Consider the following 27,623-nt stretch of genomic DNA (forward strand, 5'->3'; position numbering starts at 1 on the left):
CAGTACCCTCCCCCAGCCCAGGAGGCTCTAGGGAACAGTCGGGGGTGGGGGGGGGGTGTCTCTGGAGAGAGGGTCTGAGTTTGCGGGGGTGAGGTGGGAGAATTGCAACAATAGCCTACGTGTGCTGGGCTCAGGATGCTGTGATAATCTTCACCGCAGTCCTATGAGATGGTAACTAGACCCATTTAAGTCAGGAGTAGAGGGAGGTTCAGACCAGGAAGGGGAGGTGCCCAGGCCCCACAGCTGGATCTAGGATCGGAATCCACCTAGTGGGACAACACTTGTGAGGGTATGAATCTCTGGGTGTGTTTCTTGGGGTGCATGTGTGGCTGTGATCCAGGTCTCTTGAGGTGTGCTTTTGTGGGTGTTTGGATGGGTGCACCTGGGGGTAAGGATGTGCGTTTTGGGGAGATTGTGGGTATAACTGTGGATGTCCAGCTGACCTGGGTGTTGATGGGCAGGGCAGATCGTGTAGACAAGCCCCTTCCTTTGCTGTGCTCAGACCCACTGGAGCTCTCAGCCTGGCCACCCTCTTCCCTCTTGGCCCCCAGCAGGGCAGAGGGTGTCCCAGGGAACTGGGACTGCCCTTGTGGGGGGCGTCTTACCTAGTGGCCACTACACTGTAGGGGCTGGGAGAGCTGAGGAGGGGACCCCGCAGATGTACAGGGACCCCTGTTCAAGAAGGCCTTTCTGGGACTGCTTGCTGCCATACAGCACAGTGCTCCTTGGCAGACAGCTGCGCGCCAGGGTGCTGGGGAGCTCAGGACTCCATCCAAGGTCAGGGCTCCGGACTGTGTGCTCCAGCCGCTCTCCTGGCCACCCCACCCCTGAGGGCAAGCCCTGGTAACAGTCTCTGCCGGCTCCAGCTTTCCCCTCCCCCTATATCCTCTTTCCATCTCTCTTCCATTATGGGTCTCTCTCTCTCTCTCTTTATTTATCCCCCTCTGTCCTCTGTCTTTTCTTTACCGCGGCCCCTAAGTCTGTGACCCTCTCTGACGATCGCTATCCGTTAGAACCTGGCCCTCTGTTCGACTTACTGTGTCTCCGAAGGTCTCCTGTCTGTCCCTCTGCCTGTCCCTCTGTCTCTCCCTGGCCCCCCGGGCGCCTTGCCTCTGGCAGGGCCGGGCCCGCCCACCCCCAGGACCCCAGGTTCAGGATGGGTGGCGGAGGTTTTGCCGGGTCCCCCGGCTGGAGGACGGTGGGGCCGGGCCAATTCGCCCCGCGCCGCCCCCCGCCTGGCACTGGGCATGCCCCGGGCGCTTCTATATAAAGCGGCGCCGCCTCGGCCGGGCGCTGTGCCGCCGCCGCCGAGTCCCGCCGGGTCCGCGCCTCCCGCCGAGCCCGGCAGAGCCCCGCCGAGCCGCTGCCAACCGCCAGGTACCCCGGCTGCTGCCCGCGCCCCGGGGAGAGCCAGGGAGGGGGCTGCGGGGCAGGGGCCGCGGGGACGGGACCTTGAGCGCCCGCGCCCCCCAGCGGGACCTGCGACACCGCCTGCACACCCCTCCCAGACGCGCGCACACACGCGCGGGGACCCGGCGCGCCCCCCGCTGGAAGGGCTGAGCGCCAGGACCCCCGGCCCTGCCCCGCACAGCTTGGGATGTGTGAGCTCGGGGTGCGGGCCCCATGGGGTCCGGGCGTCAGAAATCCCTCTGCTTCCTTGGGGTGGGGGTGGGGGTGGGGGTGGGGGTGGGGCAGCCTTGGACACCTCCTGGCTGAGACAGGAGAGCGGCGCGGTCGCGGCCACTTCTCTGCCCCAGAGTCTTAGGGGCTGGGCTCTGCGGAAGAGATCCGGCTGCCCTGACTCCCTCCTCTGTCTCTCTCTGTCAGTCTCTTCCATCCGTCTCTCATCCTCTCCACCTGTGAGATGGTGAGTCTCCCCTGGTCCCTCCCCACCAAAGCCCAAGCCCCTAATCAGAGGGAGGGCCCAGAGGGCAGCATCGGGCACGTAAAAGCCTAGCCCTGGGGCTGCCTGTGCAGACAGACCCGTGACCAGCTGCGCACACACCCCTTGACCGCCCACTCTGTGTGCCATGGGACAAGCAGCTGCTGTGTGCCAGGCACTGCCTCTCTCCCCCATCAGCTCTGGGAGGCGGGCACTCTTGGTCCCCTTTGGCATTCATTCATCCTGCAACTTATTATTACCATGCGCCCTGCCCCATTCTAAGTTTGGGAACATAGCAGTGAACCCATTCTGGGCTCTCAGGGGACTCAGCTCCTAAGAAAGGGCACCAAGCCTCAGAATTTGGCACCGGCGAACCGGGATTCCAGGCCAGGTCTGAGGCCCAGACCTCTGCCCTCCCGGCTGCCTGCAGTATGCCGTCTCGCAATGACCACGGTGATTCTCTAGGTCCAAGCCTCATCAGCACCCCGGCGGGGGGTGGGGGGGAGTGACAGGGCAGGCACCAGGCACCCACAAGTCCCAAAGAAACCTCACGATTTGTCCAAGGACGCCCAGCCTGTCCCCCGGAGGACAGGCCCACCTGTGTCTGCACGTGTGTTCACAGTGAGCCTCTGAGCAGCCTCATTTGGGAGTCAGCCAGCCTCAGAGAGGGGCAGGGTGTAAGATTTCATCTAAAGTGAGCATTTCCATGACTCAGAACATCTGAAAAGAAGGGCACCAGCTTTTTCCTTACTAATGCCTGGCCCAGGACTGGGTGTATGGTAGATTCTCCAGCCTACTTGGAGATGACCGTGGACCAGATTCACCCACATATTTAGGTCTCAGCAGAACTCCACGATGGTACATGGGTCACTGAGGCCAGGGAGAAGAGAGCAGCCCAAGAGTGATTGCTTGGTTCATTCGTTCACTTATCCTTCAGTCATCAAATCTTGAGCAGCTACAGCGTGCCAGGGCTGTTTTAGGTCCCAGGGCTGCCTCGATAAACAAAACCGGCAAAAAACCTCTGCCCCTCTGAACCAAGCTGGGGCAGACCTGGACGTGGGGTGAGGGGGCAGTGGTCCAGCCAGCAGTGCATTGCTTTCTGCCTCCACCCGCTGGGGCACTGCACATACAGTTTACAAAGCACTCCCGCTTACATGTTCCTGGTGACAGGCCTTCATCCCCCAACCCAACCCAACCCATCCTCTTTTGTTCCTAGGACAGTGTCTGCCCAAGGTTAGGAGAGTGGGGGGCTTATACCCTTGGGTGACTTAATATGCCCCTTGCCCACCCTGCCCAAGACCCACCACTTCTCCCTCCCTCAGCTGTCCCTGGATCCGCTGGGTCCCGAGTGTGACTCCCCGCTGGGCTCCAAGGACCTGGAAGAAGAGGAGGGCCCATGGGGCGGGGGCTCTGGCCTGCCACCCCCAGGCTGCTTCCATGGTTCCTGGCGCCATGACGTGGCCCTGGACTGCAAGGGCTCCCCCGAGGGGGCGGAGGCCCGGGCCTGGACTGTCTACTACTACAGTCTCCTGCAGAGCTGTCTGCAGCAAGCTGGCCTTCCAGAGACCCAGGACCGCACCCAGGTGCCCCGCACAGGTGCCCGAGGGCTCCACGGAGGAGGGGGGACCCCTGGGGGGAGGGGGCACCCCTAGAGGAGGGAGGCACCCTCAGCCCAGCCTGCTTCCCACCTCTGTCAAGGTCGGCCCCTTCCCCTAGGCTCTGGCTTGGTCTGAAGCCAGGGAGACAAGGCCAGTCAACCTCCGGAAGGCAGGCATTTCAAAGGGCATCTGGCACCAGTAAAGTCAGAGATCAAGGCTTCCCTCCCACCCCCAGAAAATCCAGCCCTGGGATTTGCAATCCATGTTCTGTGGACCCAAAGCTTCTACAGAAGTGTCTTGGGAGCTGCTGTGGAGGCAGCTAGCAGCTGGGACCCAGGACTCCTCCTCTGCTTTATCTGTTTCATGTATCAGGCAGCCACAAAAGATTTTGTGTGGACAGAGGGCTTACAGCTAGAGTGCGTGAACATCACAGACTGGGCCCCATTGTACAGACTGGGAAACTGAGGTGCAGAGACTCCTCCCCTCACCGCACAGGGACCAAGGGTCACACAGAAAGTCAGTGGCAGAGCTCAGGCTAGAACACACGTCTCCAGTCACCCAGCCTCCAGTGCCTTCTGGGCCAGCTGCAGAGGGAAGGGAGCTAGCCTCAGAGGGCAAGGTGGGCAGGCAGCTTCCCCTTCGCTCTCCAGCTTCCTCTGTCCCCTTTACTTTTCTCGTCCGATACCCGGGGAGGACCTGGGGGTCCAAGGGTGAGGGCAGGGCTATGGGGGTGGGGAAAGGTGGGCGGAAAGAGAGCAAGGGGAGCCCCTGGTGAGCTTGGCAATGTTCTCCTCCTCAAGGCTGCCCTGGAGCGGAGGTGACCTTGTGCATTCTGGGATCCCCCAGCACCTTTCTGTCTCTGCTGCTGGAGGGCGGGGTCCAGAGCCCGGGTGAGTGTGTGCCCAAGTTCCCCCACCCCCTCCTACAGAAAGGGCAGCCCTGCCCTGGCCCAGCCACATCCCAAAATACCCGCCAACCCTGGCAACTGCCTGCATTCCACCGGGCCAGCTGCCCTACTCCGAGTGGGGGTGGGTTCTGGGAGCAGCTGTCCCGACTACCCAGGGGCCCAGGCTGGAGGTGGAGGGCATGGGGGCATTAAGTCTTCCCTGGCCAGCAACCCTCCTCCTTCTGCCCACAGGAAACATGCTCCTTTGCCTGTCCCCTGCTTGGCTGACAAAGGTGCCAGCACCAGGGCAGCCGGGCGAAGCAGCCCTGCTGGTCTCCAAGGCCGTGAGCTTCCACCCGGGGGGCCTGACATTCCTGGATGATTTTGTCCCCCCTCGCCGCGCCACCTACTTCCTGGCGGGCCTGGGGCTGGGGCCTGGCTGGGGTCGAGAGGCAGCTGAGCTCGCTCGCGACCTGACCTGCCCCACAGGAGCCTCAGCCGAGCTGGCCCGGCTGCTGGAGGACCGGCTGCTGACGAGGCGACTGCTAGCTCAGCAGGGTGACGTGGTTGTACCAGCTACCTTGGCTTTCACCTACAAGCCGCCGGCACTGCTGCGGGGAGGGGATGCCAGCCCGGGACTACGGCTGGTGGAGCTGAATGGCAAAGAGGGCCAGGAGACACTGGTGAAGGAGGAAGTAGGGGCTTTTCTGCACTCCGAGGCCCTGGGTGATGCCCTGCAGGTAACGGGCTCCTGCCCCCGAGGATGTGCAGAGGCCAGCAGGAGGGGACCCGTGGAGGGTTACCGGGTCCTGCTGGGAAGCGGTCCCCAACTTTGAGCCCTACCACTGCCCCATCTCTGTGGTAATCCCCTGCCTTCTTACCTCAGTTTACTCATTAGCTCCTGTGGTATGAGCGTCCCACCCTGCAGGTCCGTGGGGTGGTGAGGAGGCCCCCTTCCCCTGCCTGTTGCAGGTAGCCGTGAAGCTCAGCGGCTGGCGCTGGAGGGGGCGGCAGGCAATGCGTCTGTACCCCCGAGCTGAGCTGGGCCCAGTGGTGGACACAGTGCTGGCACTGCTGGAGAAACTGGAGGAGGAGGAGAGTGTCCTGGTGGAGGCTGTATGCCCACCTGCCCGGCTGCCCTTCCCAGGTGAGAGCCACCTGTGCCAGCCAGAGGTGGAGCCTGGCTTGGCCTCCTGGCCGCTCTGTGCTCAGGCCTCACCGTCTTCCCCCAGGCAGCCCCCCGCCTGGCCCTGAGCTGGCTCTGCGTATCTGTGCTGTGGTCTGTCGGACACAGGGTGACAGGCCCCTGCTGAGCAAGGTGAGCATGGCTCAGGTTCAGGTCATGCCCCTGCTGCCACACCCCAGCCCAGTTCCACTGAGCTGATGAGGACCCCTGGGCAGAGAGGACAAAAATCTTGCGGGGCGGGGGCGGGGGCAGGGGTGGGGGCGGAGGATTTTTGTTGCCTCTGGGAGGACTCCTGGGTCTGACACTTTCCCTCCTCTCCAACCCTTCCTGTGCTCCTCCCACATCCGGAGCCTTACCTGGTATCCCATTCTGGGTACCAGGGGCCCAGGGCTGAAACCTCTTCCCAGGGAGCTCTTCCCCACAGAAGAGGCTGACCCAGGGTCCCTGACAAACCTCCAGGGCCTGGAGCCCTTTAGGAGGGAGGCTTAGGGACCCTCCTAGGTACACAGCTCTGGGCCAAGCTGAGAGGGAGAGACTCAACCTTGCCCTCAGGGAGCTCTAGGGCTAAGCCCACCAGGGTGGAACAGGCCCCCAGGGCTGTAGTGAGTAGGAGCAAGCATGCTTAGAGCCCTTAGGCAGCAGAGACCCCAGCTGGGCCTGGAAGCCTGGGTAGAGTCCCCCCAGGGGGACCAGACGAGCAGTGGCAGGGAAGGTGGTTTGTGCAGTGTAAGTCACATTGGAGCACAGGACTTGAATGTCCAGTGAGGGGTGTGGCCTGGATCGTGGCATAGGGGAAGGTGTGCTGGGACCGGGGATAGTCCCGGGCGGACTCCTCCTGGACCGGCCCCCTGAGCCTCACCTTGCCCAGGTGGTGTGCAGCGTGGGCCGTGGGGACCGGCCTCTGCGGCACCAGAGCTCCTTGCCACGGACGCTGGAGGCGGCGCTGGTCCAGTGCGGCCTGGGTGAGGCCTCGCAGGTGGCAGTCGTGCGGCAGCGCGTCAAGGCGGCGGCCGAGGCCGCGCTAGCCGCCGTGCTGACCCTGGAGGCCGGCCTGAGCGCTGAGCAGCGCGGCGGGCGCCAGGTCCGCACTGACTTCCTCGGTGAGTGCGGGCCGCCCGGGACGGGGACGGGAGGAGGGGGGCCCGAGGCCCGAAGGCGGCCCGCACTCAGCCCGCGCCCCCTGCCCGGCCCAGGGGTGGACTTCGCCCTGTCAGTGGCCGGCCGCGCGCTGACCCCCGTGGCCCTGGAGCTGAACGGAGGCCTGTGTCTGGAGGCGTGCGGCGCGCTCGAAGGGCTGTGGGCCGCGCCGCGCCCGGGGCTGGCGGCCGAGGAGGCGGCGGCCGCGCCGCTGGTGGAGACGATGCTGCGGCGCTCGGCCCGCTACCTCATGGAGGGGAAGCAGCTGCTGGTGCTCGGCGCGGGCCGTGTCAGCAAGAAATTCGTGTGGGACGCGGCGCGCGACTACGGGCTCAAGGTGGGCGGGGCGGGGCGGGGCGGGGCTCGAAGTTCCGGCCTGAGTGGTGGAGGCAGGGCCCGGGGCGGGGCCAGGGGCGGTGTTGGCCTTGGGGCGGGGCCTGCGCGGGGCGATCTAGCCGGGGGCCTAGAGCCCAAGCGTAGGGGTTCCCCGTGCAGGTTAGGAGTCTCAACTTTTTCCCGCTCCTAGCTGAATTTTGTCCCTGCTAGGAGTAAAAGGCCACTCGGGACACCAGACCAGCAGTCCCAAGCCCTAACCCTGGTGGTTTCCCTACGAACCCTGGTGGTTTCCCTACGAACCCTGGTGGTTTCCTTACGAACCCTGGTGGTTCCCTACAAACCCTGGCCAGACTGAGCCTGACAGTGGGAAAGAGTCCACCAGCCCTCTCTGCCACCCCTCCCATCTAGATGACACACGCCCTCCTGCAGCCATCTTTCCTCTGGCTAAACCTTACTCAGCTCCCAGCTTAAGCACTGCCTCCTCTAGGTTGCCTTCCCTACCCTCTTGGCTGGATTAGGTGTCCCACCTCTGTACCTTCTACTCAGTCATCAACAAATATGTTTTGAGCGCGTAGCACTGGTGAAGCTGTCTCCCCCGAGGGCCAGGACCATGTTCTAGGCCCCATCCTATTGCCCAGCGCCCAGCACAAGCTGATCTCGGTGTGTTGCCGCCCTGTGGTTTCTGCAGCTGCACCTGGTGGAGTCGGACCCCAACCACTTTGCGTCCCAGCTGGTGCAGACCTTCATCCACTTCGATATAACAGAGCACCGGAGGGATGAGGAGAACGCACGGGTGCTGGCGGAGCTGGTGCGGGCACGCGGCCTGCAGCTAGACGGCTGCTTTTCCTACTGGGATGACTGCCTGGTGCTCACGGCCTTGCTCTGCCAGGAGCTGGGCCTGCCCTGCAACCCGCCAGCCGCCATGCACCTGGCTAAGCAGAAGAGCCACACCCAGCTGCACTTGTTGTGCCGCCATGGCCCACCCTGGCCCGCACCCTCCCTCTATGCTGTGCCCTGCTGCCCACTGGAGAGCGAGGCCGACGTGGACAGTGCTGTCCGCCAGGTGCCCCTGCCAGGTGTCATGAAGCTGGAGTTTGGGGCGGGTGCAGTGGGTGTACGGCTGGTGGAGGACGCGTCGCAGTGCCATGAGCACTTTTCCCGGATCTCCCGAGACCTGCAGGGCGAGGCCGACCACCCCGGCATCGGGCTGGGCTGGGGCAATGCCATGCTGCTGATGGAGTTCATCGAGGGCACCGAACACGACGTGGATCTGGTGTTGTTTGGAGGGAGACTGCTGGCTGCCTTCGTCTCCGACAATGGCCCCACACGGCTGCCTGGCTTCACTGAGACGGCGGCCTGCATGCCCACTGGGCTGGCACCGGAGCAGGAGGCACAGCTGGTGCAGGCAGCCTTCCGCTGTTGCCTGGGCTGCGGGCTGCTGGATGGGGTCTTCAACGTGGAGCTCAAGCTGACTAGGGCTGGGCCGCGGCTCATCGAGATCAACCCCCGCATGGGTGGCTTCTACCTGCGAGACTGGATCCAGGAGCTTTATGGTGTGGACCTGCTGCTCGCTGCTGCTATGGTGGCCTGCGGCCTGCGGCCTGCCTTGCCTGCCCACCCACGCGCCCGTGGCCACCTGGTGGGTGTCATGTGCCTGGTGTCCCAGCACCTGCAGGCGCTGAGTTCCACCGCCAGCCGCGAGACCCTGCAGGCTCTTCACGACCAGGGCCTGCTGCGTCTCAATCTGCTGGAGGAGGCCCTGGTGCCTGGAGAATACGAGGAGCCCTACTGCAGTGTGGCCTGTGCTGGGTCCAGCCCGGCCGAGGCCCGTCTCCGCCTGTTGGGCCTCTGCCAGGGCCTGGGCATCGACGGGCCCCACTACCCCGTTGCCTACTTCTTGTCCCACTTCAAATAGTGCTGGGGCCAGAGGGCAGGGGCAAAGTGCTGGAGGGGACGCGGTGGTGCTCTCTGCTCCCTGGTGCTCTCCCTGCTTCTCTTCCCATGGCCCTGCCCCAACCGTTGGAGAGGTCTGGTCCCCTCCAAGGCCCCAGGTCTGTTCCAGAGCGGCAGGGCTATTTTGACACCACGGCCTCCTGGACTTGAGGGGCCACAAAAGAAGTAGCTGGTGGGCTGCTTGCCCTCCCGAAGGCCCCAGTCCAGCCCATAGCTTCCCAGGACTCTAGTCATGGAGAAGCAACAACAGCTGCACACACACACACACACACACACACACACACACACACACACACCCCGCCCCCAGGTTAGTGCGAGTGGGCCCAAACCCAGCCCATCCTTCCCACCCCTCCAGGTCTGTCTCTTCCTGCTGCCTACAGGAGAGAACCTGGCCTCTGGCTTTGGACAAATCCCAAGAAAACCTGAGACTAAACCCCTGGTCCTCCTACTCTCACCCCCTCATTTAACAAATTCTAGATAGTTCTGGAGCCTGCTGACAATGTTTGGCAGTGCCCCACCTGCCTCATTTGGCCTGAGCAGTAGAAGCAGGTGACCTGGGGTCAGCAGTAACCATCTCCCCTCCAGGCAGACACTATTGCCCCATTCTACAGAAAAGGAAACAGGCTCAGAGAGGAAAAGCCACTGCCTCGATGTCATACCACAGTGGATGAAGAGTCGAGGGACAAGATGCAAGGTCCAGGTTTCTGCTTTTACTAAGTTGTACCTGCCCACTCAGCTTCCAGGCCCCACTCACCTCCTATATGTGGCCCTGAGACATGTGAACACCCCTCCCGTGCACTATGCACCTTATCCACCAAGCTTTGGTGCTTTGGCCTCAGGCACACCTAACTAGCATTGGCAGAGGAGACTCTACACTCCCTTCCTCATTCAGGGGAGGCTGCTTTAAGAACTCTGCCTCTGTGCTGCACAGAAGCTGTGGACAGCTCCATAAGCGTCCCTCTCCAAATAAAGGCTTATGGGCTAGTGAAACGTGCAGAGTCTGGGATAGGTTCTTGCGACTTGGCCAACACTTCTCAAGCTCAGGTAGACAGGGGATGGGGAAGGGGGAGGGAGAGGTAGTTAGGGGATACCCATAGCGTCTAGAGCTAAGGATAAACCGCCACACTGACCAGGCCTCTGGGTTGACCTTTGGCGAGGGGCCTGCCAGCGGCACCTACACCAGGACCCAAACCCAAGGGTGGAATTACAACGAGGGCCACACCCAACCAGATAACCCTCCTCCAGCCTGGAGACCCTGAATTCTGTCCATTTGAGCTCATATCTAGCCTCCCCTGTCCAACTGGAATGCACACCCAGACAGCTTCCAAAAATCAGAACTCATCCAAGGCCTGGTCTGGCCCAGTTCACACTCCCAGAGTCCCATCCAACAAGAATCCATCCCCAAATCTAAACTCACAGAGTAGGTTTGGTGTGTTCATTATTGTAGTGTCACCAAACACAAGTTCGTGTGTCTGACGCACAGCACAAGCCCATAATTACGGGTGGATCAGTGAGACTCAAACCCTTTCCGGCAGGAATCTGGCAACAAAGCCCAGCAGTGAGCTGAGCACGGAGCAGTAAATGCTGACTTGCGGGTCCTCGAACGGGAGGCACGTTAGAGACCGTGATGCAGCAGCCGGCTCCCTTTCAGAGGCGAACAGAGAGATATACTCGACCCGCCTCTCGCCACCACCCAACCTGGCAGCGTAGGGCTCCAACGGGGCTGGGAATTGCATTTACACTCACACCTGCATGCACTTGGACTCTGCCCCGTCCAAAGTCAAAGTCGCCCCAGAACCAAAATGGTCGGCTTCCAGGAGGCCCTTGTCCTGTGCCGCCCCGGGGGAAGCTGTGCTGGGAAGACTGAGGGGCCCGCGGAAGAAGGTTCGGCGGGCTTTAGCACCCCTGCACTCAGGAACTACCATTCCCGAGATGCCTTGTGACGGACGCCAACTTTTCTCGCCGCCGGCTCGCGGGAGGGGCAGCCTCTTGCGTCATCGGTGCGCGAGGCCGCCGTCGCGGAGTGATGACGTAAGGCCCGGGCCGGCCTGTCAGTCAGAGCGCGGCTGGGTAAGCGCCTGGGGGCCCGCGGGGCCGGCGCAGCCATGGCGGCGGTGTTTGACCTGGACCTGGAGACGGAGGAAGGCAGCGAGGGCGAGGGCGAGCCAGAGTTCAGCCCCGCGGTGAGTGGTCCGCCCGGGCGCGGCTCGATCCCGGCTCGATCCCGGCTCGATCCCATCATCCAGGCGGTGGGATGGCCCGTGCGCCCGCCGCCACCCCCCTGCCCCCAGAGTGGGCTCCTCTCCTGCAGACCCCGGTCTAAGATCCCGGCCACTATTAGGCTCTGACCCTACCTTCACCCCCACCTGTCTTGCAGGCCCCCAGCCCTTCCCTTGCGTCTCCCTTTCCTGCCCTCGCCTCTCCTCCCCAGTCCTGGCCCATCGCCTGCCAGCTCCCGTTCCTCACCATCTGCACGCCTGGGCCAAGCAGTCCAGCTTGCGGGGAGGGAGCCTGGCACCTCCCTTGCCTCTTACCCCTCGGTTTCTCACAGGACGTGTGTCCCCTTGCCGAGTTGAGGGCGGCTGGCCTGGAGTGAGTGAGGGTCGTGTTGGGGGAGGAGGGAATGGGCTGGGGAAGGGGACCTGAGGAGCACTGGAGCTTGCGCCCGTTAACTTCTTGTGTCCACAGGCCTGTGGGACGCTATGAGGAGGTGGAGCTGACTGAGAGCAGTGTGAACCCGGGCCCTGAGCGCATCGGGCCCCACTGCTTTGAGCTGCTGCGTGTGCTGGGCAAGGGGAACTATGGCAAGGTACCGGCCCTCCTCCTTCCTCACTGGCCTCACAGCCTCAGTCTTGCTGCACCAAAGGGTCTCAAAACAAATTAGACTTATAGAGACTTCTGTGGCGGTCCAGTGCTTCCAATGCAGGGGGCGGGGATTCGATCCCTGGTTCGGGGAACTAAGATCGCACATGCCGCGCCGCCAAAAAGTTAAAAGAAAAAAAAGTTCGACTTGTAAATCCTCTTAGAATCGGACTTGAAATCTTTACCGCCCCACTCTTGGGTGGGCCTCTTGGTCCCAGTGCCAGAGCTTCAGGGTAGGGCTTTTTGAAGATAGGATATGGAGAGGGAGGTTGATCCTGTCTCCCCTGCCCTGCAGGTGTTCCAGGTGCGAAAGGTGCAGGGCACCAATGTGGGCAGAATATATGCCATGAAAGTCCTGAGGAAGGTGAGTCATTTGTTCAGCCGACAGATCCTCACCCAGTGGCTGCCATTCCCCATGTACTCCACCGGCCTTTGGGAGACAGCAGTGAACGTGGTGGAGGAGATGGTCACTATCTTGGGCACTTAATTGTTTATTGTCAGTAGCAATTATATTGTTTTGCAGTAATTCTCAACCACGGGCAGTATTGCCTCCCAGGCAACGTCTGGCAATGTTGGCAATGTCGGTGTACATTTCTGAGTCACGAGTAGAGAGGGGCTGCCACAGGCATCCAGTGGGTCGAGCCCAGGGATTCTGCTAAAGGTCTTACAATGCAAAAGACAGCCCCCCACAGCAAAGAATTATCTGCCCCAAATGTCATGAGTGTGGAGGCGAGAAACACCATGCTACTAGGATAAACCAGTCCCTGGAAAGGATGGTTGCTGATAGCCGAAGAATTATGGAGAAATACAATGGGGTGATAGAGAATGGCTGGAGGGACTGAGGGAGTCCTGGGGGCCCACCTTCTAACCGACCCCTGCCTCTGCAGGCCAAAATTGTGCGCAACGCCAAGGACACGGCGCACACGCGGGCTGAGCGGAACATTCTAGAGTCAGTGAAGCACCCCTTCATTGTCGAACTGGCCTATGCCTTCCAGACTGGCGGCAAACTCTACCTCATCCTGGAGTGCCTCAGTGGTATGAGTGCGGGCCCATCCGGGGTGTGGGCAAGGCCAGGGAACCAGCACAGGGAGCTCTGGGGGGAGCTGGGAGAGATGTGGTATGTAGAATGGCCAGGGGGGCCCCACCTCATCCATCCCTCTGTCCGTTTGTTCATTCATTCATTCATTCATTCATTCAGCAAACGTCTGTCCAGTGCCTCTTGTATCCCTCACCGGTGTTGGGGGTGGATGGGAATGGTGGGAGTTTGTATAGATATCCAGAGGGTTGTTTTGTCCATTTCCAGTAGCCCTTCATGTCCTGGTCCTCCCTCCTGTGTGCCCTGCATCCAGTCAGATCCCAATCCAGGTGGTCAATTCTCTGCAGTGGCCTCTATCCTCTCTACTCTCTTGGGTGGAGGGGAGGTGTCGCAGTTGTTTCTTAACTGGCCTCGAAGCCTCCAGCTCACCCTCTTCCTAGTGTCTCCTCCACCAACTTCCAGGGTCATCGTCTCAGAGCACGGGATTGCCCCCAACACTCCTACTCAGAATTCCATGGCTCCCTGCAACTGCCCGGATCAAGCCTGGCCTCCGTGGCCTGGTGTCCCCTACTCGCCACGAAGCGATCCGGGCCTGCTTTTCCCACTGACCCCATCTGTCCCGATGAGCCCTGGGAGCTTCATTTCCTGCGCTCCATCTCTGCATCCCCTTTAAGTCTCACCGCTGCCAGGGACTTTCTCTGTCCCCTCACGTTGGGGTTAGTTGTGTCCTCCTGTCTCCTCTGTGAAGTTTTTTGGGTTGGGCTCTCAGAGCCGTGGCCTCAGTCTGGCACATTGGAGCAGCTGTGTGCGTGTCTGTCTCCCCATTAGACTGAGCGTCCTGCGGGCAGTGGCTGGGTCTCTTCACCTCTGTCCCCAGCTTCACCCAGCACAGGGCCAGGCACCGAGTAGGCGTCGGTAGACGTTTGCTGAATTGAATTGAGTCCCCACGGCAGCTCTGGGAGGCAGGTAGGGCGGGAATTACGAGCCCCACTCTCCCCGAGAAGAAACCAAGGCTCGGCGAGCAGAAGAGCTTGGTCCCAGCACACAGCTGCTGACATGTTTGTGTCGCAGGCGGCGAGCTCTTCACACATCTGGAGCGAGAGGGCATCTTCCTGGAAGACACGGCCTGGTGGGTGTTACCTCCAGCCTCTCTCCTGAGGGGGTCCAGGGACCCCTCCCCGCCAGGGCCTGGCTCCACCGCCCCCCCACCCCCCACCCCCCGCCCTTGCCTTCACCCTGTCCTGTCTCTGCAGTTTCTACCTGTCAGAGATCACACTGGCCCTGGGCCATCTCCACTCCCAAGGCATCATCTACCGGGATCTCAAACCTGAGAACATCATGCTCAACAGCCAGGGTGCGCATGTGTAGGGAGGGCTGAGCCCTGTGGGGTGGCCTGGGGTCCTGACCGACCCACCCTAACATTCTTCCTCAGGTCACATCAAACTGACGGACTTCGGCCTCTGCAAGGAGTCGATTCACGAGGGTGCCGTCACCCACACCTTCTGCGGCACCATCGAGTACATGTAAGCGGCAGCCGGCTGGGCCCAGGGGTCGGGCGGACAGCCAGGCAGGGCTCGGCCTGACTGATGGTTCCACCTGGCCCCCAGGGCCCCTGAGATTCTGGTGCGCAGTGGCCACAACCGGGCGGTGGACTGGTGGAGCTTGGGGGCCCTGATGTACGACATGCTCACTGGATCGGCAAGTCCAGCCTCCTCGGGAGGGTGGGCATGGGGGCGGGAGGAGGGCCCCCTCCCGGGGCAGGGGCGGGCCCAGTGGGAGGCCCGCAAGGCTCCTCTCACCCTCTGCCTTCTCCAGCCACCCTTCACTGCAGAGAACCGGAAGAAAACCATGGACAAGATCATCAGAGGGAAGCTGGAGCTGCCCGCCTACCTCACCCCGGATGCCCGGGACCTCGTCAAGAAGGTGGGCTCCCTCCTGCCCTTGGTCCGGCCCCTGTCTCTTCTCCCAGGCCCCACATGGGCTCCTGAGTCTCCCTGGGCCAGGGCTGCTGGAGCTCCCCTCTCCCCTTCCCCCACCTGTACGATGTGCCTTTGGGATGAGGAGCACCGGCTGTGAGGTGTGAGACGTCAGCTCTGACGCAGACCGGCTGCCGACCGTGGACAGGTCCCTAGTCCGAGTCCTCATCAGCGAGACCTGAGCCACGCACTGGCCGCTCTCCTCAAAAAGTCGGTCACTGGGGATCAAAGTGGGAGGCGAGGCACCCCACCCAGATTGTGAGTTGGATCCCCACGAATGTGCCCTGGGGTGATGCCAGCAAAGGCTTTGTGGAGAAGGGGCCATGGCACCAAACCTTGGAAATCCTGAGGGTGTCAGTAGGTGGAGACCACACTCCAGGGCCCCCACCGCGAGCCACGACCCCTTTCTCACCTTTCCCCACCTCCTGGGGCCACTCGGAAACAATTGGTACCTCTGCCTGAGACCCTCACCCCCTGCCCTTGTCCTGCAGTTTCTGAAGCGGAATCCCAGCCAACGTATCGGGGGTGGCCCCGGGGACGCCGCTGATGTGCAGGTGGGTCTGGGACCATTACGAGGGGCAGGGCTGAGACCCCAAGGGTGTCTGGGTGCAGGGGGCAGGGCTCTAGGGCAGGGAGAGTCTCTGAGGGAGCCACGGAGGGTGAAATGTTGGCACGTTTGGGGGCACTCTGCCCACAGAGGCACCCCTTCTTCCGGCACGTTAATTGGGACGACCTCCTGGCCCGCCGCGTGGACCCCCCTTTCCGGCCCTCCCTGGTGAGTGGAGGTCCCACTGGCCTGTGGGCGGGTGGAGGGCCCTGTCCTGGACACCCCTGACTCTCCCCCCGGGGTGCCCACAGCAGTCGGAGGAGGACGTGAGCCAGTTTGACTCCCACTTCACGAGGCAGACGCCGGTGGACAGTCCAGACGACACGGCCCTCAGTGAGAGCGCCAACCAGGCCTTCCTGGTGAGGTCTGGGGGCCTGAGGGTTAGGGGGACACGGGCAGGGGTGTGGCCAAGGAGCGGTGGACCCTGAGCATCGCCTGGCCCCGCCTCTGCCCCCTAGGGCTTCACGTACGTGGCGCCCTCCGTCCTGGACAGCATCAAGGAGGGCTTCTCCTTCCAGCCCAAGCTGCGCTCCCCCAGGCGCCTCAACAGCAGCCCCTGGACCCCCATCAGGTACCGTGGGGTGGGGGCCCATTCTAGCTTTGGCTCTGCCGTCAACCCCAGGGCTGCCTTGGCCATCTCTGAACCAGCTTCAGCCTCTGTTTCTCTGTCTACCATGGGGACCTCTATGGCAGGGGCTGCCTGGGTGGGCACCTGACTGCATCCTGGCCCCGTGCCAGTAAATGCTGACTCTGCCTTGGTTTCCCCTGCAGCCCCCTGAAGTTCTCGCCCTTTGAGGGATTCCGGCCCAGCCCCGGCCCACCAGAGCCCCCGGAGCCCCCTCTACCCCCTCTCCTGCTGCCGCCGCTGCCACCACCACCACCCTCGAGCACTGCCCCCCTCCCCATCCGACCCCCCTCAGGGACCAAGAAGTCCAAGAAAGGCCGTGGGCGCCCCGGGCGCTAAGAGGGTGGGTGGAGATGAGGGCAGCGGGACCCCGGGCCAGTTCCAGAGACCTGGGGCTGTGCCTAGGGGTACAGGAGCGAGTGTGTGTGAGTGTGTCTCTGCTGGAGGCGGCCGTGCCCCTGAATCATGAACACGAAGGACTGCAGACTACGGCTGCCAGTCGAGGGGGGCTGCCCCCCTGGCCTCCCGCAGTTGAGCTGTGCCCTTGGATTATTAAAGTATTCAATCATGGCTCTGACCTGGCTTCTCCTTTGGACTTCTGGGGCAGGGGCGGGTGGGGTCGTGCCGGGAGGAATCCCTGCTAAGGGATGGGAGGGGCCGTGACAGGACCACAGAACGGTGGGGCCGGAGGGGTTTTATTTCAGATGGCTGCCCAGTGCCCCTGGGGACGGATGGCCTTCCTGGAGGGGCCAGGGATACACAGACTTGGGGACTAGAACTCGTGGCGGGGAGTGACTGCCTGAGGCTCTCCAAGCGGGGGTGTGGGTGACACGAGCCCAGGGCAGGCTGTGTCCAGCCATGGCAGCTCGGGAAGCAGAGGCGCAGTGGCTGGGATGTGGCACCAGGGCTGGCTCCTACAGTGCGGTGACATGGAGGCCCTGGCCCCCAGCTGCCCTACTGCTGTCGTCCCAGGCCGCGCTGCCAGCGAAGGCGTGCAGGTCACTCAGCAGGGCCTCGGCGCTGCCCCTTGAGCCCACCGGCCCCTGGGAGCCGAGGCCCAGGCCCCCTTCGGCGTCCTCGTCATAGGCTTCCTCGGCCGGCTCCGGGGTCTGCTGTGGGCTGGGCCCCTCTCCACGCTGCGCCCCTTCCTGGGCTTCACGCTCCCCGTGGCCACCACCCAGGTCGTAGTCATCTTCCGCGTCCTGCTCGTCCTCCTGCCGCTCCGGGTCCTCCTCTGGCGACCCCAGCTCAGCCCGGAGCCAGCGGCCTGGCGGGCTGGCCCAGAGCAGGCGGCGAGTGCGGCCCCACAGCGCGGCGCCCAGGCGGGCCGGGTGGTAGTAGCCCCCCGAGTCCCGGCTCAGGCGACGCCAGGCCAGCGCCAGGCCAGCGGCCAGCAGCAGCAGCAGCAGCAGCAGCAGGACAACAGTGACCGAGGAGCTGGAGCCCGGGCTGTCCTTGGCACCGCTGCCTGAGCCCAGGACCCCTGGCAGGGCCAGCAGTGCCCAGAGCCCTAGGACGCAGGGCAGGTCCTGTGGGGAGACAGGAAGGGGCTCACTGCCTGGGGTTGGTTGCCTCTTGGGTAAGACGGGGACAGTCAAGCAGAAAAGCCCAAGTCCTTAGTCAGTAAGGCCTCTCCTGGCTCTGTGATGTCCACCAGCGATGCGTCCTCCTCCCTCTCGCCTCCCTCTCTCCCTCTCTCCCACTGCACCGCGTAAGCCGGCTCCTGCCTGGGGCCTGTGCACCGGCTGTTCCTTCTGTCTGGAATGCTCCATCCCCCCCGAGAGCCACAGGGCTCCCTGCTCACCCTGGCTCAAGGCACCTCAGCGCGGCCTAAGCTGGCCTGGATTACTACCCTGACATTCATCCCCGCAGCCCAGCCCTGCTTTACCCTCCTACCCCCTCCCCGACACAGGAGATAACTCTGCCTGTTTAGTATGCTTATTCTTTTATCTTCCCCCCAGGAAGACGGGGATCTTTTTGCCTTCAGCACCTAAACAATTTCTAGCGCAGAGTAGGTGCTCAAGAAATATCTGTAAAGACTCTGCCCCCGGGAGGAGGGGATGGAAGGGAAGGAAGGCACCTGCAAGGCTGGTGTTGGAGCTGGCTCTTCCTGAGGCCCAGGATGGGGGGACCGAGCCCGAGGCAACCGTGTAGCCTCCATTTGGCCAGGTCCCAGGATGGGGGTCACTGAGACCCCTCTACCTCCCTCCCAGCCACGGGGACTGCCCCAGCTGCAGCGTTTCCTGCAGCATTTCCGTTCAACTCTCCGTCCCTGGGGCCTCGGGCCTCGCAGGGCCAGGGGCTGGGGGAGGCGGGTGCAGCTGCCAGAGGAAGCCTGCGGTCGGAACAAGGCAGGTGGGGGGGGTGTGCAGGGGGAGGGGTGCCGAGATGCAAGCAAGCCTTCCCCCACCCCACACTGTCTGCCCAGGCTCCAGGGATGCGAGTAGAGGCTGTGCCGAGCCCCAGCTCCCGAGCAGAGTAGGTAAGAGTCCGCCTGGGGGTCTTGAAGGGGGGTCGGGCACGGAGTGGGGCACTGGGGGGCCACCCCCTGAATCTTGAGGGAGGCCCAGGTCTGACGTGAGGTGAGAGGAAGGCCCAGCCTCTGCCCCCTGCCCGGCTGCTCCTGCCCCCGGGCCCGCGGGGGGTCCTTCCTTAGCTCCCGGAGCCTAGACATTCCAGCCCTGACCTCCTGTGGCCCCCACCCCAAGGACCCAGCAGGCTCCACGCTCACCATCGGTCTGCTGGCCTCCCAGCGCCGGGCGCCCACCTCCAGCCCTGGCCGTGTGGAGCTAGAAATGAGCTTGCGCTCTCGACGCACCTGGGGTTTACTCGGCGCTTCCGCTTCCTGCCCACGACACCCCGCTCAGCCCTCCCTGCGACAGGACCCTCGTCGCCCCCCCCCGCCCCTCTCAGAACCACCTTGATCCACACCAGATCCTCACCGGCCTCTCCCCGGGCCAGGCTGGGGCTATGGGGGGCGGGGTGGGGGATGCTCACGGTCCCCCAGACCTTTCCCACACTTATTTATTTATTTATTATTATTATTTTTTAAAATAAATCTTTATTTTATTTATTTATTTTTGGCTGCGTTGGGTCTTCGTTTCTGCGCGAGGGCTTTCTCCAGTTGCGGCGCGAGGGGCCCACTCTTCATCGCAGTGCGCGGGCCTCTCACTATCATGGCCTCTCTTGTTGCGGAGCACAGGCTCCAGACGCGCAGGCTCAGTAGTTGTGGCTCATGGGCCTAGTTGCTCCGCGGCATGTGGGATCTTCCCAGACCAGGGCTCGAACCCGTGTCCCCTGCATTGGCAGGCGGATTCTTAACCACTGCACCACCAGGGAAGCCCTTTCCCACATTTATGATCCATGGGGGCGCCCTATGTCCCCAGGGGTCCAGACTTCCTTTCCCAGTCCCACCCTTGCAGCAGAAGGGCAAACCTGGCTTTTAGAAAGAGAATTTTATTTGGAATGAAAATATAGAGCCCATCCCTCCTGCTTCCTCAGGGGAGGGAGTAGGGGGGCTGGGTGGGGGTGAGGGAGATGGTCCCTCAGAGTAGAAGCTCTCCTGGGTACAAAAATCCTCCCCAGTAATAATGACCAAAGCCAGGCAGTGGCTCCAGCCTAGGCCCACAGGATGGGTCCGGGTGTGGACTGGTCCCTGAACCTGCCCCAGACACCGTCAGTGGGGGCAGGGGCAGCCAGCCGGAGTCAGTGTGACCTGCCAGCGGAGGCTGAGTGAGAAAGGGGTGGGAGGAGGAGGTGAATGGGGAGTGGCGTCCACTGGGCCTGAGGTCTAGGCGTCTCCATTTTCCATGCGGCCGAGCTGCTCCTCCAGGCGGCAGATGCGTTCCCCCTGCTCCTTGACCAGCGCTCTCAGTGCTCGCAGCTCCTGCATCACCTCCTCCAGCTTCCCAGCCTCCTGCAGGGACATGAGCGGGGGGCAGGGGTTTCGGAGCTGCAGCCCTCCCCAAATCTACTATCAGGCAGAGGGGCCTGAGGCCCAGAGAGGGGCAGTGAGTGGTTCAGGCAGGCACAGCAGACCTGGGCAACACCTGGGCTTCCCAACACCACCCTGAGCTGAGGGGCACCTACCCCGGCTCCGGCAAGGCTGCCGCCAGGGGCGGCAATACTGGTGAAGGCAGCAGGCGTGGAGGCCCCCGGGCGGGGGGAGCCAGGGGCCGCGGCGGGCCGGCTGTCTGATAACACGTTGCGCCGGTTGACCTTGAGGTCCCGCTGTTTGCTGGGCACGTAGGCTTCCCGCAGGGAGATGAGGATGGGGTTGGCATCCCGCCCGCTCACCCACTCCTCTGCCTCCAGGGCCGCCTCAGGCCCAGCCGTGTCGGGGTACAGATCATCCTGGAAGAGGTCCGACTGGGCGGGGGGGAGGTCTGGGTCAGCTGGGGCCCACCTGCAGGGTCCTCTCGTCTGGACCCTGAATGGCCACCTCCTCAACACTCTCCTGGCCTCCAGGCTTGCACCCTGTCAACCCATCTTCCCATGGTCTGACCCCTAGTGACCTTTCTAAAGCTCAAATCTGTTCTTTCACTTCCCTCTGGACACCACCAACAGCTCCCTCTGAAGATTCCCCCCACCTTCCCAAGCAGGGGCCAGCTACGTGGCTTTGTGGGACGCTGGGATCCACGTCTGTGCCCTGTGGACAGTTAGTTCCTGGGGCTGGCCCCGTCAAACTCATCCTCAGCTCTGCTCCCTGGACGTGCCTGGCACGCTACCCTGTGCCCTCAGTAAACGCTGGCTGGAGAGAAATGAAGCACGTTCAAGGCTCTCAGCTGGGGCGCAGAGGCCGAGCCACATGTGGCCGAATCCCCACCTCACGGGAGCCTCCACTGCAGCCGGACTCCCCGCTCCTCTTTCCATTCCCACCTCTGTGCCTTCGCCTGGCTTACTACCCACCCCTCATTGGAGGCCCTGCCCCAGCCATGCTGTTGGTCCTGCCTTGCCTCCTACAGGGAGACCTCCAAGGCTGCCCAGTATCTGTCTCCTGCGGCTCATGCAGAGCGAGGCCTCAGTTCACCCTGTGTCTCATCCCCGCCTGCCCCTGGCTGGGCACGCTGGCATCTATCCAGCCCACTGACTACACCCACACTCGGCCATGTCCCATTCACAAGCCTCACCTTGGTCACCCCTGTGTGGTCTGTCTGCTAGAAAGGGAGTGGGTGGGCAGGGAACCAGGTGGCCTTACCTTTCGTGGCACAGTCATGACAATGGGCTCACACTTGCGCTCATGCAGTTTGTAGAACCTGGGAAAGGGCGGGGAGGGAGGACCCATGGGTGGAACCTGCCCCCTACCAGCTCTCCCAGCTCCCTCTGCCCTCCCCTTCCAGTCCTTACCCTGGCCCCTCCCACGGGCTGACCCCTGACCCCGGGGCCCCTCTGGGCCGGTTCCTGCTCCTGAGCAGCCCCCTACATCCACCTTCTTACCGGGCAATCTCGCACTTGCTGACCTCCAAGCCCCTCTTGGGCATGCTGCCCATGCCCCTCTGGGGCTCTCTGCTGGTGAACGTGTTCAGGAAGTGGATGTAGGGGGGCTCGTCTGTGATCTCGAAGTACCGGATGCTGGAGTCACCCTGCAGGGCGGGAGGGGGCAGGGGTCAGCACCCGGGCCTGCCTGTCTCTTCCCTGTCCCCACCAGCCCTGCCCAGCCCTACCTTGCCGCAGACGTAGACCACGCTGGTGTCAGGGTCGTAGAAGGGCAACAGAGCCCCGTTGCTAGAGTCCAGCTCCTGCAGGGCCATGGGCTCCCCGAAGTCTTCCTGGCACATGGGTTGAGGGGCAGTCAGGCCAGGTCAGAACCTCCCCTCTCCCCTCACTGTCCTAACCCTTCACTGGGACTGGCCCCAGTGAGCCTCACAAGCCGGCTGGCACTGCCCCTACCACTGTCACCCTTTGCCCACACGGCGTAGCTCCGCCAGGCCCTCCTGGCTCCCCTCCCTCCACTCCCACGATCCCATTGTCCCCGCCTACTCCAGGCCTTCAGACTACCCCCAGGCCACCAAGCAAGTACTGAGAAAGTCCCCACCACGCGGGGGCCAGGGGTGCCGGGCAGCACTAGCTGCTGTCTCAGAGGGGCCCCTGGAGGTCACTAGACAGAAGGTTAAGCCTGTGGGACAGAGCACTTCACAGGAAAGGCTGGAAGCCTCCCTGGAGAAGGGGACTTCTGCACTGGGCCTCGAAGGACAGCCGAGTGGAAACAGACAAGCAAAGGAGGGAAGGGCCTTTCAGGGGGCAAGAACACTGTGGGCAGACACGGAGGCAGGTGGAGGCGGTGGGGGAGGCCAGAGAGCAGGGGGCAGGGAGAGGAGAGGCTGGCAGGGCTCCAGGTCCTGGGTGCCTCAGGTGCCAGGCTGAGAACCTGGGAATGACAGGCCTCTCCAGGTGACCCCCGCCCTCCTCGCCCAGGGTGGAGCCCGTCTTGAGGCTGCCCGCTCGGGCCGGCCGGGCCACTCACTGGGTCCCAGAGCGCCAGCTGCCGCTCGCTCATGCGGCTGAAGCCCGTGGTGAACACCTTGCCGTCTGCCAGGAAGATGGCCCGCATGGGCCGGGCCCCCTCGTGAGCCTTCTCCCGCTCCTGCCGGGGAGATGGAGCGGTCAGTGTGGAGCCCCAAGAGAGCCCCTCGGCCAGTCTGCGGCCATCTCACCCTCCAGGGCCACGTACCGCCACCAGAGTTCCCCGGCGGGGGTCAATGATGCGCACGCTCTTGTCCTTGCACGCGGTGCAGAAGAGACTGCCGTTGCGGTTCCAGCTGACGTTGTAGATGAGGTCGGGGTGCAGGCTGTCCAGGCGGTACAGCTCCTCCGCCGTGCCCACGTTCCAGATGAGCACCACGTTGTCGCAGCCTGCCGGGCGGGGCGCCGTCAGCTCTGACCACCCCCCTGGGACCCGACCCGGCACTCGACCTCTGTGGGCCTCAGCCTTCCTGGGTGTCAGACGGGCCTGGGAGAGAGTGTGGGATGCTGCGGAGCTGTGCGCATCGAGGGGCAGGGCGGGGGCGGCGGTGCAGACCTGCGCTGAGCAGCACGTTGCGGGCCGTCGGGTGCCAGGTGATGATGCCCACTCGCTTGGTGTGCCCCTCTAGCGCCACCACGGGCTCTGTCAGCGGGGAGACCAGCCCGTTCTCCGGGATCTGCCACACCTGGGGAGGGGAGGGGAGGGGAGGGCAGCTGAGGCCCCTGCTTGGCCCCGCTGCCACGAGCCTTGAGCCACATCTGCGATCCCCGCCCCATCACAGCCCCATGCCTCACCATGACCGTGCAGTCCTCCGAGCCGCTGGCGATGACTTCGTCATTGTGGGGACACCAGTCAATGTCCAGGACAGGTCCTGTGTGTCCGCACACTGTCGGGTAGGCCTTGTCAATGCGGCCGGTCTGCAGGCATGAGGGGGGCAGTCAAGGGGGACCCAAGATGCCCAGGCTCCATCCCTCCCAGAACTTCAGCCCTCCCCTCTGTGGACGAGGAATGACGCGGTTGGCCGGGCCCACAGGTGGCCCAGATGTGACTCTCACCCTGCCTCCTCCTGACCCACCTCTTCCTCACAGGTGTCACCAGGTGAGCAGGAGATGTTTGTTGCCTCTGACCCTGACTCCATGGCAATAAAAAACAGACTTTCTCTATCTGGGCTAACACCTCCCAGGCAGTAAATGTGGATTACGACACCTGCCCGGCAGTGTGGGGGTGGGCAAATTATGGGTTGTGAAGTGCGCAGAGAGACCTGGCAGATGCGACCAAGCTGGCTCCAGTGTCCTCCCAGCCCCGCTGGGGCCCACCTTGCTTAGCGGGAGCACCAGGAAGGCGCCTCCACCGCTGGCCTCCACAATCACTGCCAGGAACTTGGGGTTGACAGCGCAGAAGGTGCTGTCCCAGGTGACACGGGACACTCGAATGTCCTCATAGCACTGGTCATTCTTGACAGGCTGCCCGAACACATGTCGGAATTTGCTCTGCCGAACCACTTTGCGGAACATGACTGCAGGATTGAGAAGCATAGGTCAGCCTCTGCCCATCCCAACAACCCCCAAGCCTCCCAGGGCTGCACGAAGGGAGTGGGGAGGATGCAACAGGGCGCCTGGGCCTTATCACCTGCCTGGCTCTCGGTTTCCCAAGTTACAGGATAGGGTCACAGGGCAGACCTGGCTGCCTCTCCCCAAGGCGGGATCTGAAGGCAGAAGTGCATTGACCTCCTGCAGAACCACTGCTGAGTCCTGAGGGGCTCTGCTGGACGCTACCCAGGGCCTCTCCCCGGCCTCTGGTATGCGTGTGGGGGAGGGGGGAGGTGCCCGAGCCAGTGCAAGCTTAGCTGCTTGGTGGGTCCTAGTCAGTTCCCAGCAGGCTCCTTCCTGCCCAGGATTTGGAAGCAGGGTGATGGGGAGGACAGACAGAGGAGGCCGGAATGATCTCCGTTGTGCGTCCGCGCTAGGTCACAGTTCTGGGTCCCACGGAATGTGCAGTGCCTGCAGGAATGTGCAGGGAGCCCCAAGCCGGTCCAGGGGGCCTGGCAGGACTGGGCGGGGGTCGGGACGCCGCTCCCAGCCACAGAGCATCCCAGAGCGACCTCAGAGCGGGGTCCAAGGTGAAGCAGGAGCCCAACTTCAAGGATCCCGGTCTGGCAGGGGAGACGCTGAGCGGCCAGGGGGAGTTGGGACTGAGGGTGGGGCGCCGCAGAGGGGAAGGGCTCCTCGGACTCGCGACCCCCACCCCAGCCCCCTGCGGCTCTGCCCCCGAAGTCCTGCCCAACCCCCCGCCTGCGCCCCCAGCCCCGGCCCGTCGCGCTCACCAGGGACGCCGGGAGGCTGCAGCACCGTCCTCGGGTGGCTCCGTATCCCAGTCTCTGGGAAGCAGGAAGCGGGAATCAGGAAGTGACAGAGGAGAGAGGGGCGGGGGGCAGGGGGCGGGGCGGGGGCTCAAGGGGGCGGGGCCGAGGTCACGCGCGGGGCGGGGCGGGAGGCTGTGAGCTGTTGCCTGGCAGGCCGGAGCCTGAGGAGTGCGCGGGCCGGGGCCTCAGGGGGCGCGGGGGCGGGGCCTGGGCGGGGCCTGAGAGAGCTCCGCCCCACAGCCCCCTGTCCCTCTGGGGCAAAGGGGCAGGGGCAGGGGTCGGGACTGGGGTAGGGCCGTAGTGCGGCAGACCCGGACCCCTTCCCCATCTTGCTCCTCCTGTCGGCGTCCTCAGGAGTCGCCAGGGTTGGGTGGAGCCCACCCTCCCAATCCCCCACCTCAATGCATACTTCCCGGTCGAGTCCACCTCGACTCTGAAATATAGTAAGTACTCGGACAGGCGATATATTCACGTGCCTCAAGTTACAAAGGTATGTGCTCTTGGTACAATGTAAATAAAACAGTGGTGTTTTAGGGGGCGAGTGGAAGGCCCCGCCCTCTCATTCTCCCCGGTGAACACCTTTGGATCCTGCCTGGCCTCCTTATTAGAAAGAGAAATAGGGCCATGACCTCCAGACCCCTCAAACCTTCCTTTCTTTCCTCAACCATCTCCCACCGAGGCCTGGAGGTCTGTCCATAGATGTCTCCCTCCTCCTGGCCAGCTCCTGAGACAGGCTGGCCTCCTGGATCTACCCCATCCCCATCCCACCCTGGCAGGCTTAGGCGTCCCTGTAGGCCCCACAGGCAGAATCTGCCCCCTCTAATCTGGCATTCTGTTTGACTCCAAAGTCCTTGCTTTTCCCACTGCTCCATAACCCCTAGGACAGGCCAGTCCTTCCAGCCCAGGACCAGAATATGGGTGGTTTGGAAGAGGAAATGCAGCCACAAAGCTTCCCTCTCTGTTGTGTCTCCCAGGCAACACCCAGGGGTCTGTCTGAAGCCCACACCAGATCCCCTACCCTGAACCCTCTCCCTTTGCCCTTCATCACATCAATGACCCACCGTCATTGCCCCCTCCCCCACCTGTTACCTTCCTCCATCCTCTCTGCATGTGGCCCAGTGACACTGACCCTCCTTATCCCTGAAATACACCACCTCCCTTCCCACCCCAGGGCTTTGGCACATCCTGTTCCCTCCATCTGGAAGCTCTTCCCCCAGATCTTGAAAAGGCTCCATCCCTCACTTCCTCCAGGTCTCTGCTCAAATGTCACCTCCTCTGGGGGCCCTCCCTGACCAACCCCCTCACCCATCACTCTCTGGCCCTTCCTTGTTCCCCCTGTACGTTCTTAATCACTACCTTATGTTATATTGTATAATTATTTTGTGTATTTGCTTTATTTTTTATTTTTGGCTGCACTGCACAGCTTGTGGGATCTTACCAGGGATCGAACCTGTGCCCTCAGGAGTGACAGCTCAGAGTCCTAACCACTGGACCACCAGGGAATTCCCTAATTATTTGTGTATTTGCTTTTTGTCTGCCTTGTCCCGCTAGGACGTCCGCAAATTGAGGATTGCACTTTGCCTTGTTTCCCACCATATCCCCAGTTCCTAGAACAAGACCTAGCATACGGTATGTGTTCAATTAATGTATACTGAATGAATAAATGAACGGCAGCCCTGAATGTGGAATTGAAAAATGTTCATATTCACAGCTCTCAATGTCTGGTGCCTATGAAGGAGAGGGAAGTGTGTCTCTCACCTGTAGAAGGGATGAATCTTCCAGAGGGCAACAGGAGCCCAGCCCCATGGAATGTGTTAGGGGTGAGGGGAGGGGCTGTGGAATGTGGGGGGTAAGCCCTCCCTTCATCCTCTCTGGCCTTGGGTGTGCATGTTTCCTCCGATACAAAACCCTCCTCTGTGGGCCGGGAGGAGAACTCCTCTTTATCTCACAAAACCCTTCATGGCACTGCTCTTTCTCCTGGATGGCAAGTACCCATTATGAGTGGGGTTCCTTTCTGGGACCTTGGAGGTGGGGCTGGCCCACTCTCCCAGAGGTAGGGTTAGGAGCATCTTTTTTTTCTTTTGGCCGCACACCGCGTGGCATGTGGGATCTTAGTTCCCCAACCAGGGATCGAACCCACACCCCCTGCCGTGGAAGCGCGGAGTCTTAACCACTGGACCGCCAGGGAGGTCCCCCAAGAGGTGGGGTTAGGAGTATGGACCAGAGTTGAAGGCAGGTGGCTGGCACTGAGGATTTAGTCCCTGATCTGCCTGCCATGTGAAAAAGCTTCGGGATCCCTACCTGGGAGAAGGAAGAGGGGCACTCTGCAAGGGGGACATCAGTCCAGACCCTGCCCTCAGGAAGTGTACAGTCCAATGGGGTGGGGAGTGTGAAAGCATTTGGAAAGTGGAGGAGGAGGCTGTGTGGTGGGGCGGGGTGGGGAGGCAATGCCTGGTGGGCAAGATGCTGCCACTTGGGCTCTGGGGGGTCAGTGCTGTCCCAGGCCTGAGTGAGACCTGGGGGTGTCCACTGGCATAATTGAATTAGTGGCTAACAATTATTAAGCACTGTGTGCCAGGCAAGGATCCGAGCCCTTCACAGGGATTAACACTCTTAGAAAATGGAACCATTATTATGATCCCCATTTTACAGATGAGGAAACTGAGTCTCAAAGAGGCCAAGAGCCTTGCTGAAGATCACACAGCTGGTGAGCT

At 62.5% G+C, this 27,623-nt stretch overlaps 4 protein-coding genes and 1 long non-coding RNA gene across 13 annotated transcripts; 3 read left to right on the forward strand and 2 right to left on the reverse strand.

Annotated features, from left to right (window-relative positions):
- Window positions 1-1,303: 1,303 nt before the first annotated feature.
- Window positions 1,304-9,968, forward strand: CARNS1 (carnosine synthase 1). Its single transcript, XM_059932155.1, has 10 exons — window positions 1,304-1,377; window positions 1,828-1,867; window positions 3,205-3,478; window positions 4,281-4,370; window positions 4,619-5,106; window positions 5,339-5,513; window positions 5,599-5,684; window positions 6,421-6,652; window positions 6,746-7,026; window positions 7,714-9,968. Exons 2-10 carry the CDS (start codon window positions 1,865-1,867, stop codon window positions 8,938-8,940), a joined length of 2,856 nt encoding a protein of 951 aa, XP_059788138.1. The 5' UTR covers window positions 1,304-1,377; window positions 1,828-1,864; the 3' UTR covers window positions 8,941-9,968.
- Window positions 9,969-10,487: 519 nt separating this feature from the next.
- On the forward strand, window positions 10,488-16,654 carry RPS6KB2 (ribosomal protein S6 kinase B2). Of its 5 annotated transcripts, none has more exons than XM_059932169.1 (15): window positions 11,005-11,161; window positions 11,356-11,570; window positions 11,667-11,787; window positions 12,136-12,204; window positions 12,728-12,875; window positions 13,948-14,005; window positions 14,130-14,230; window positions 14,309-14,399; window positions 14,484-14,574; window positions 14,692-14,799; window positions 15,344-15,406; window positions 15,550-15,627; window positions 15,711-15,818; window positions 15,918-16,030; window positions 16,231-16,654. In XM_059932169.1, exons 1-15 carry the CDS (start codon window positions 11,084-11,086, stop codon window positions 16,421-16,423), a joined length of 1,635 nt encoding a protein of 544 aa, XP_059788152.1. In that variant the 5' UTR covers window positions 11,005-11,083; the 3' UTR covers window positions 16,424-16,654. The 5 variants fall into 5 exon arrangements, 4 of the variants coding, with proteins under 4 accessions (XP_059788154.1, XP_059788150.1, XP_059788152.1 ...); XM_059932170.1 differs by having other exon boundaries at window positions 11,530-11,570; XM_059932167.1 differs by lacking the exon at window positions 11,356-11,570 and having other exon boundaries at window positions 10,553-11,161.
- A 107-nt stretch (window positions 16,655-16,761) lies between these two features.
- Window positions 16,762-18,924, reverse strand: PTPRCAP (protein tyrosine phosphatase receptor type C associated protein). The gene is made up of 2 exons (XM_059932172.1): window positions 18,816-18,924; window positions 16,762-17,613 (listed from the first exon to the last, which is right to left on the reverse strand). Exons 1-2 carry the CDS (start codon window positions 18,816-18,818, stop codon window positions 16,999-17,001), a joined length of 618 nt encoding a protein of 205 aa, XP_059788155.1. The 5' UTR covers window positions 18,819-18,924; the 3' UTR covers window positions 16,762-16,998.
- Window positions 18,925-19,524: 600 nt separating this feature from the next.
- On the reverse strand, window positions 19,525-24,960 carry CORO1B (coronin 1B). 5 transcript variants are annotated; one of them, XM_059932174.1, is made up of 12 exons: window positions 24,871-24,939; window positions 24,181-24,714; window positions 23,864-24,063; window positions 23,342-23,464; window positions 23,103-23,232; window positions 22,755-22,936; window positions 22,548-22,667; window positions 21,748-21,852; window positions 21,521-21,666; window positions 21,282-21,339; window positions 20,174-20,452; window positions 19,525-20,000 (listed from the first exon to the last, which is right to left on the reverse strand). In XM_059932174.1, the coding sequence occupies exons 3-12, from the start codon at window positions 24,059-24,061 to the stop codon at window positions 19,875-19,877; spliced, it is 1,467 nt and encodes a 488-aa protein (XP_059788157.1). In that variant the 5' UTR covers window positions 24,062-24,063; window positions 24,181-24,714; window positions 24,871-24,939; the 3' UTR covers window positions 19,525-19,874. The 5 variants fall into 5 exon arrangements, with proteins under 5 accessions (XP_059788157.1, XP_059788158.1, XP_059788160.1 ...); XM_059932175.1 differs by having other exon boundaries at window positions 24,177-24,714; XM_059932177.1 differs by having other exon boundaries at window positions 24,181-24,252; window positions 24,871-24,927.
- Window positions 24,961-25,201: 241 nt separating this feature from the next.
- Window positions 25,202-27,589, forward strand: LOC132370081 (uncharacterized). Its single transcript, XR_009504518.1, has 3 exons — window positions 25,202-25,399; window positions 26,461-26,538; window positions 27,562-27,589. It is a non-coding gene; the product is annotated as an uncharacterized LOC132370081 (long non-coding RNA).
- The last annotated feature ends 34 nt before the right edge of the window (window positions 27,590-27,623 follow it).

The sequence above is a fragment of the Balaenoptera ricei genome, chromosome 8 (genome assembly GCF_028023285.1).
Source record: "Balaenoptera ricei isolate mBalRic1 chromosome 8, mBalRic1.hap2, whole genome shotgun sequence".
NCBI lineage: Eukaryota > Metazoa > Chordata > Mammalia > Artiodactyla > Balaenopteridae > Balaenoptera > Balaenoptera ricei.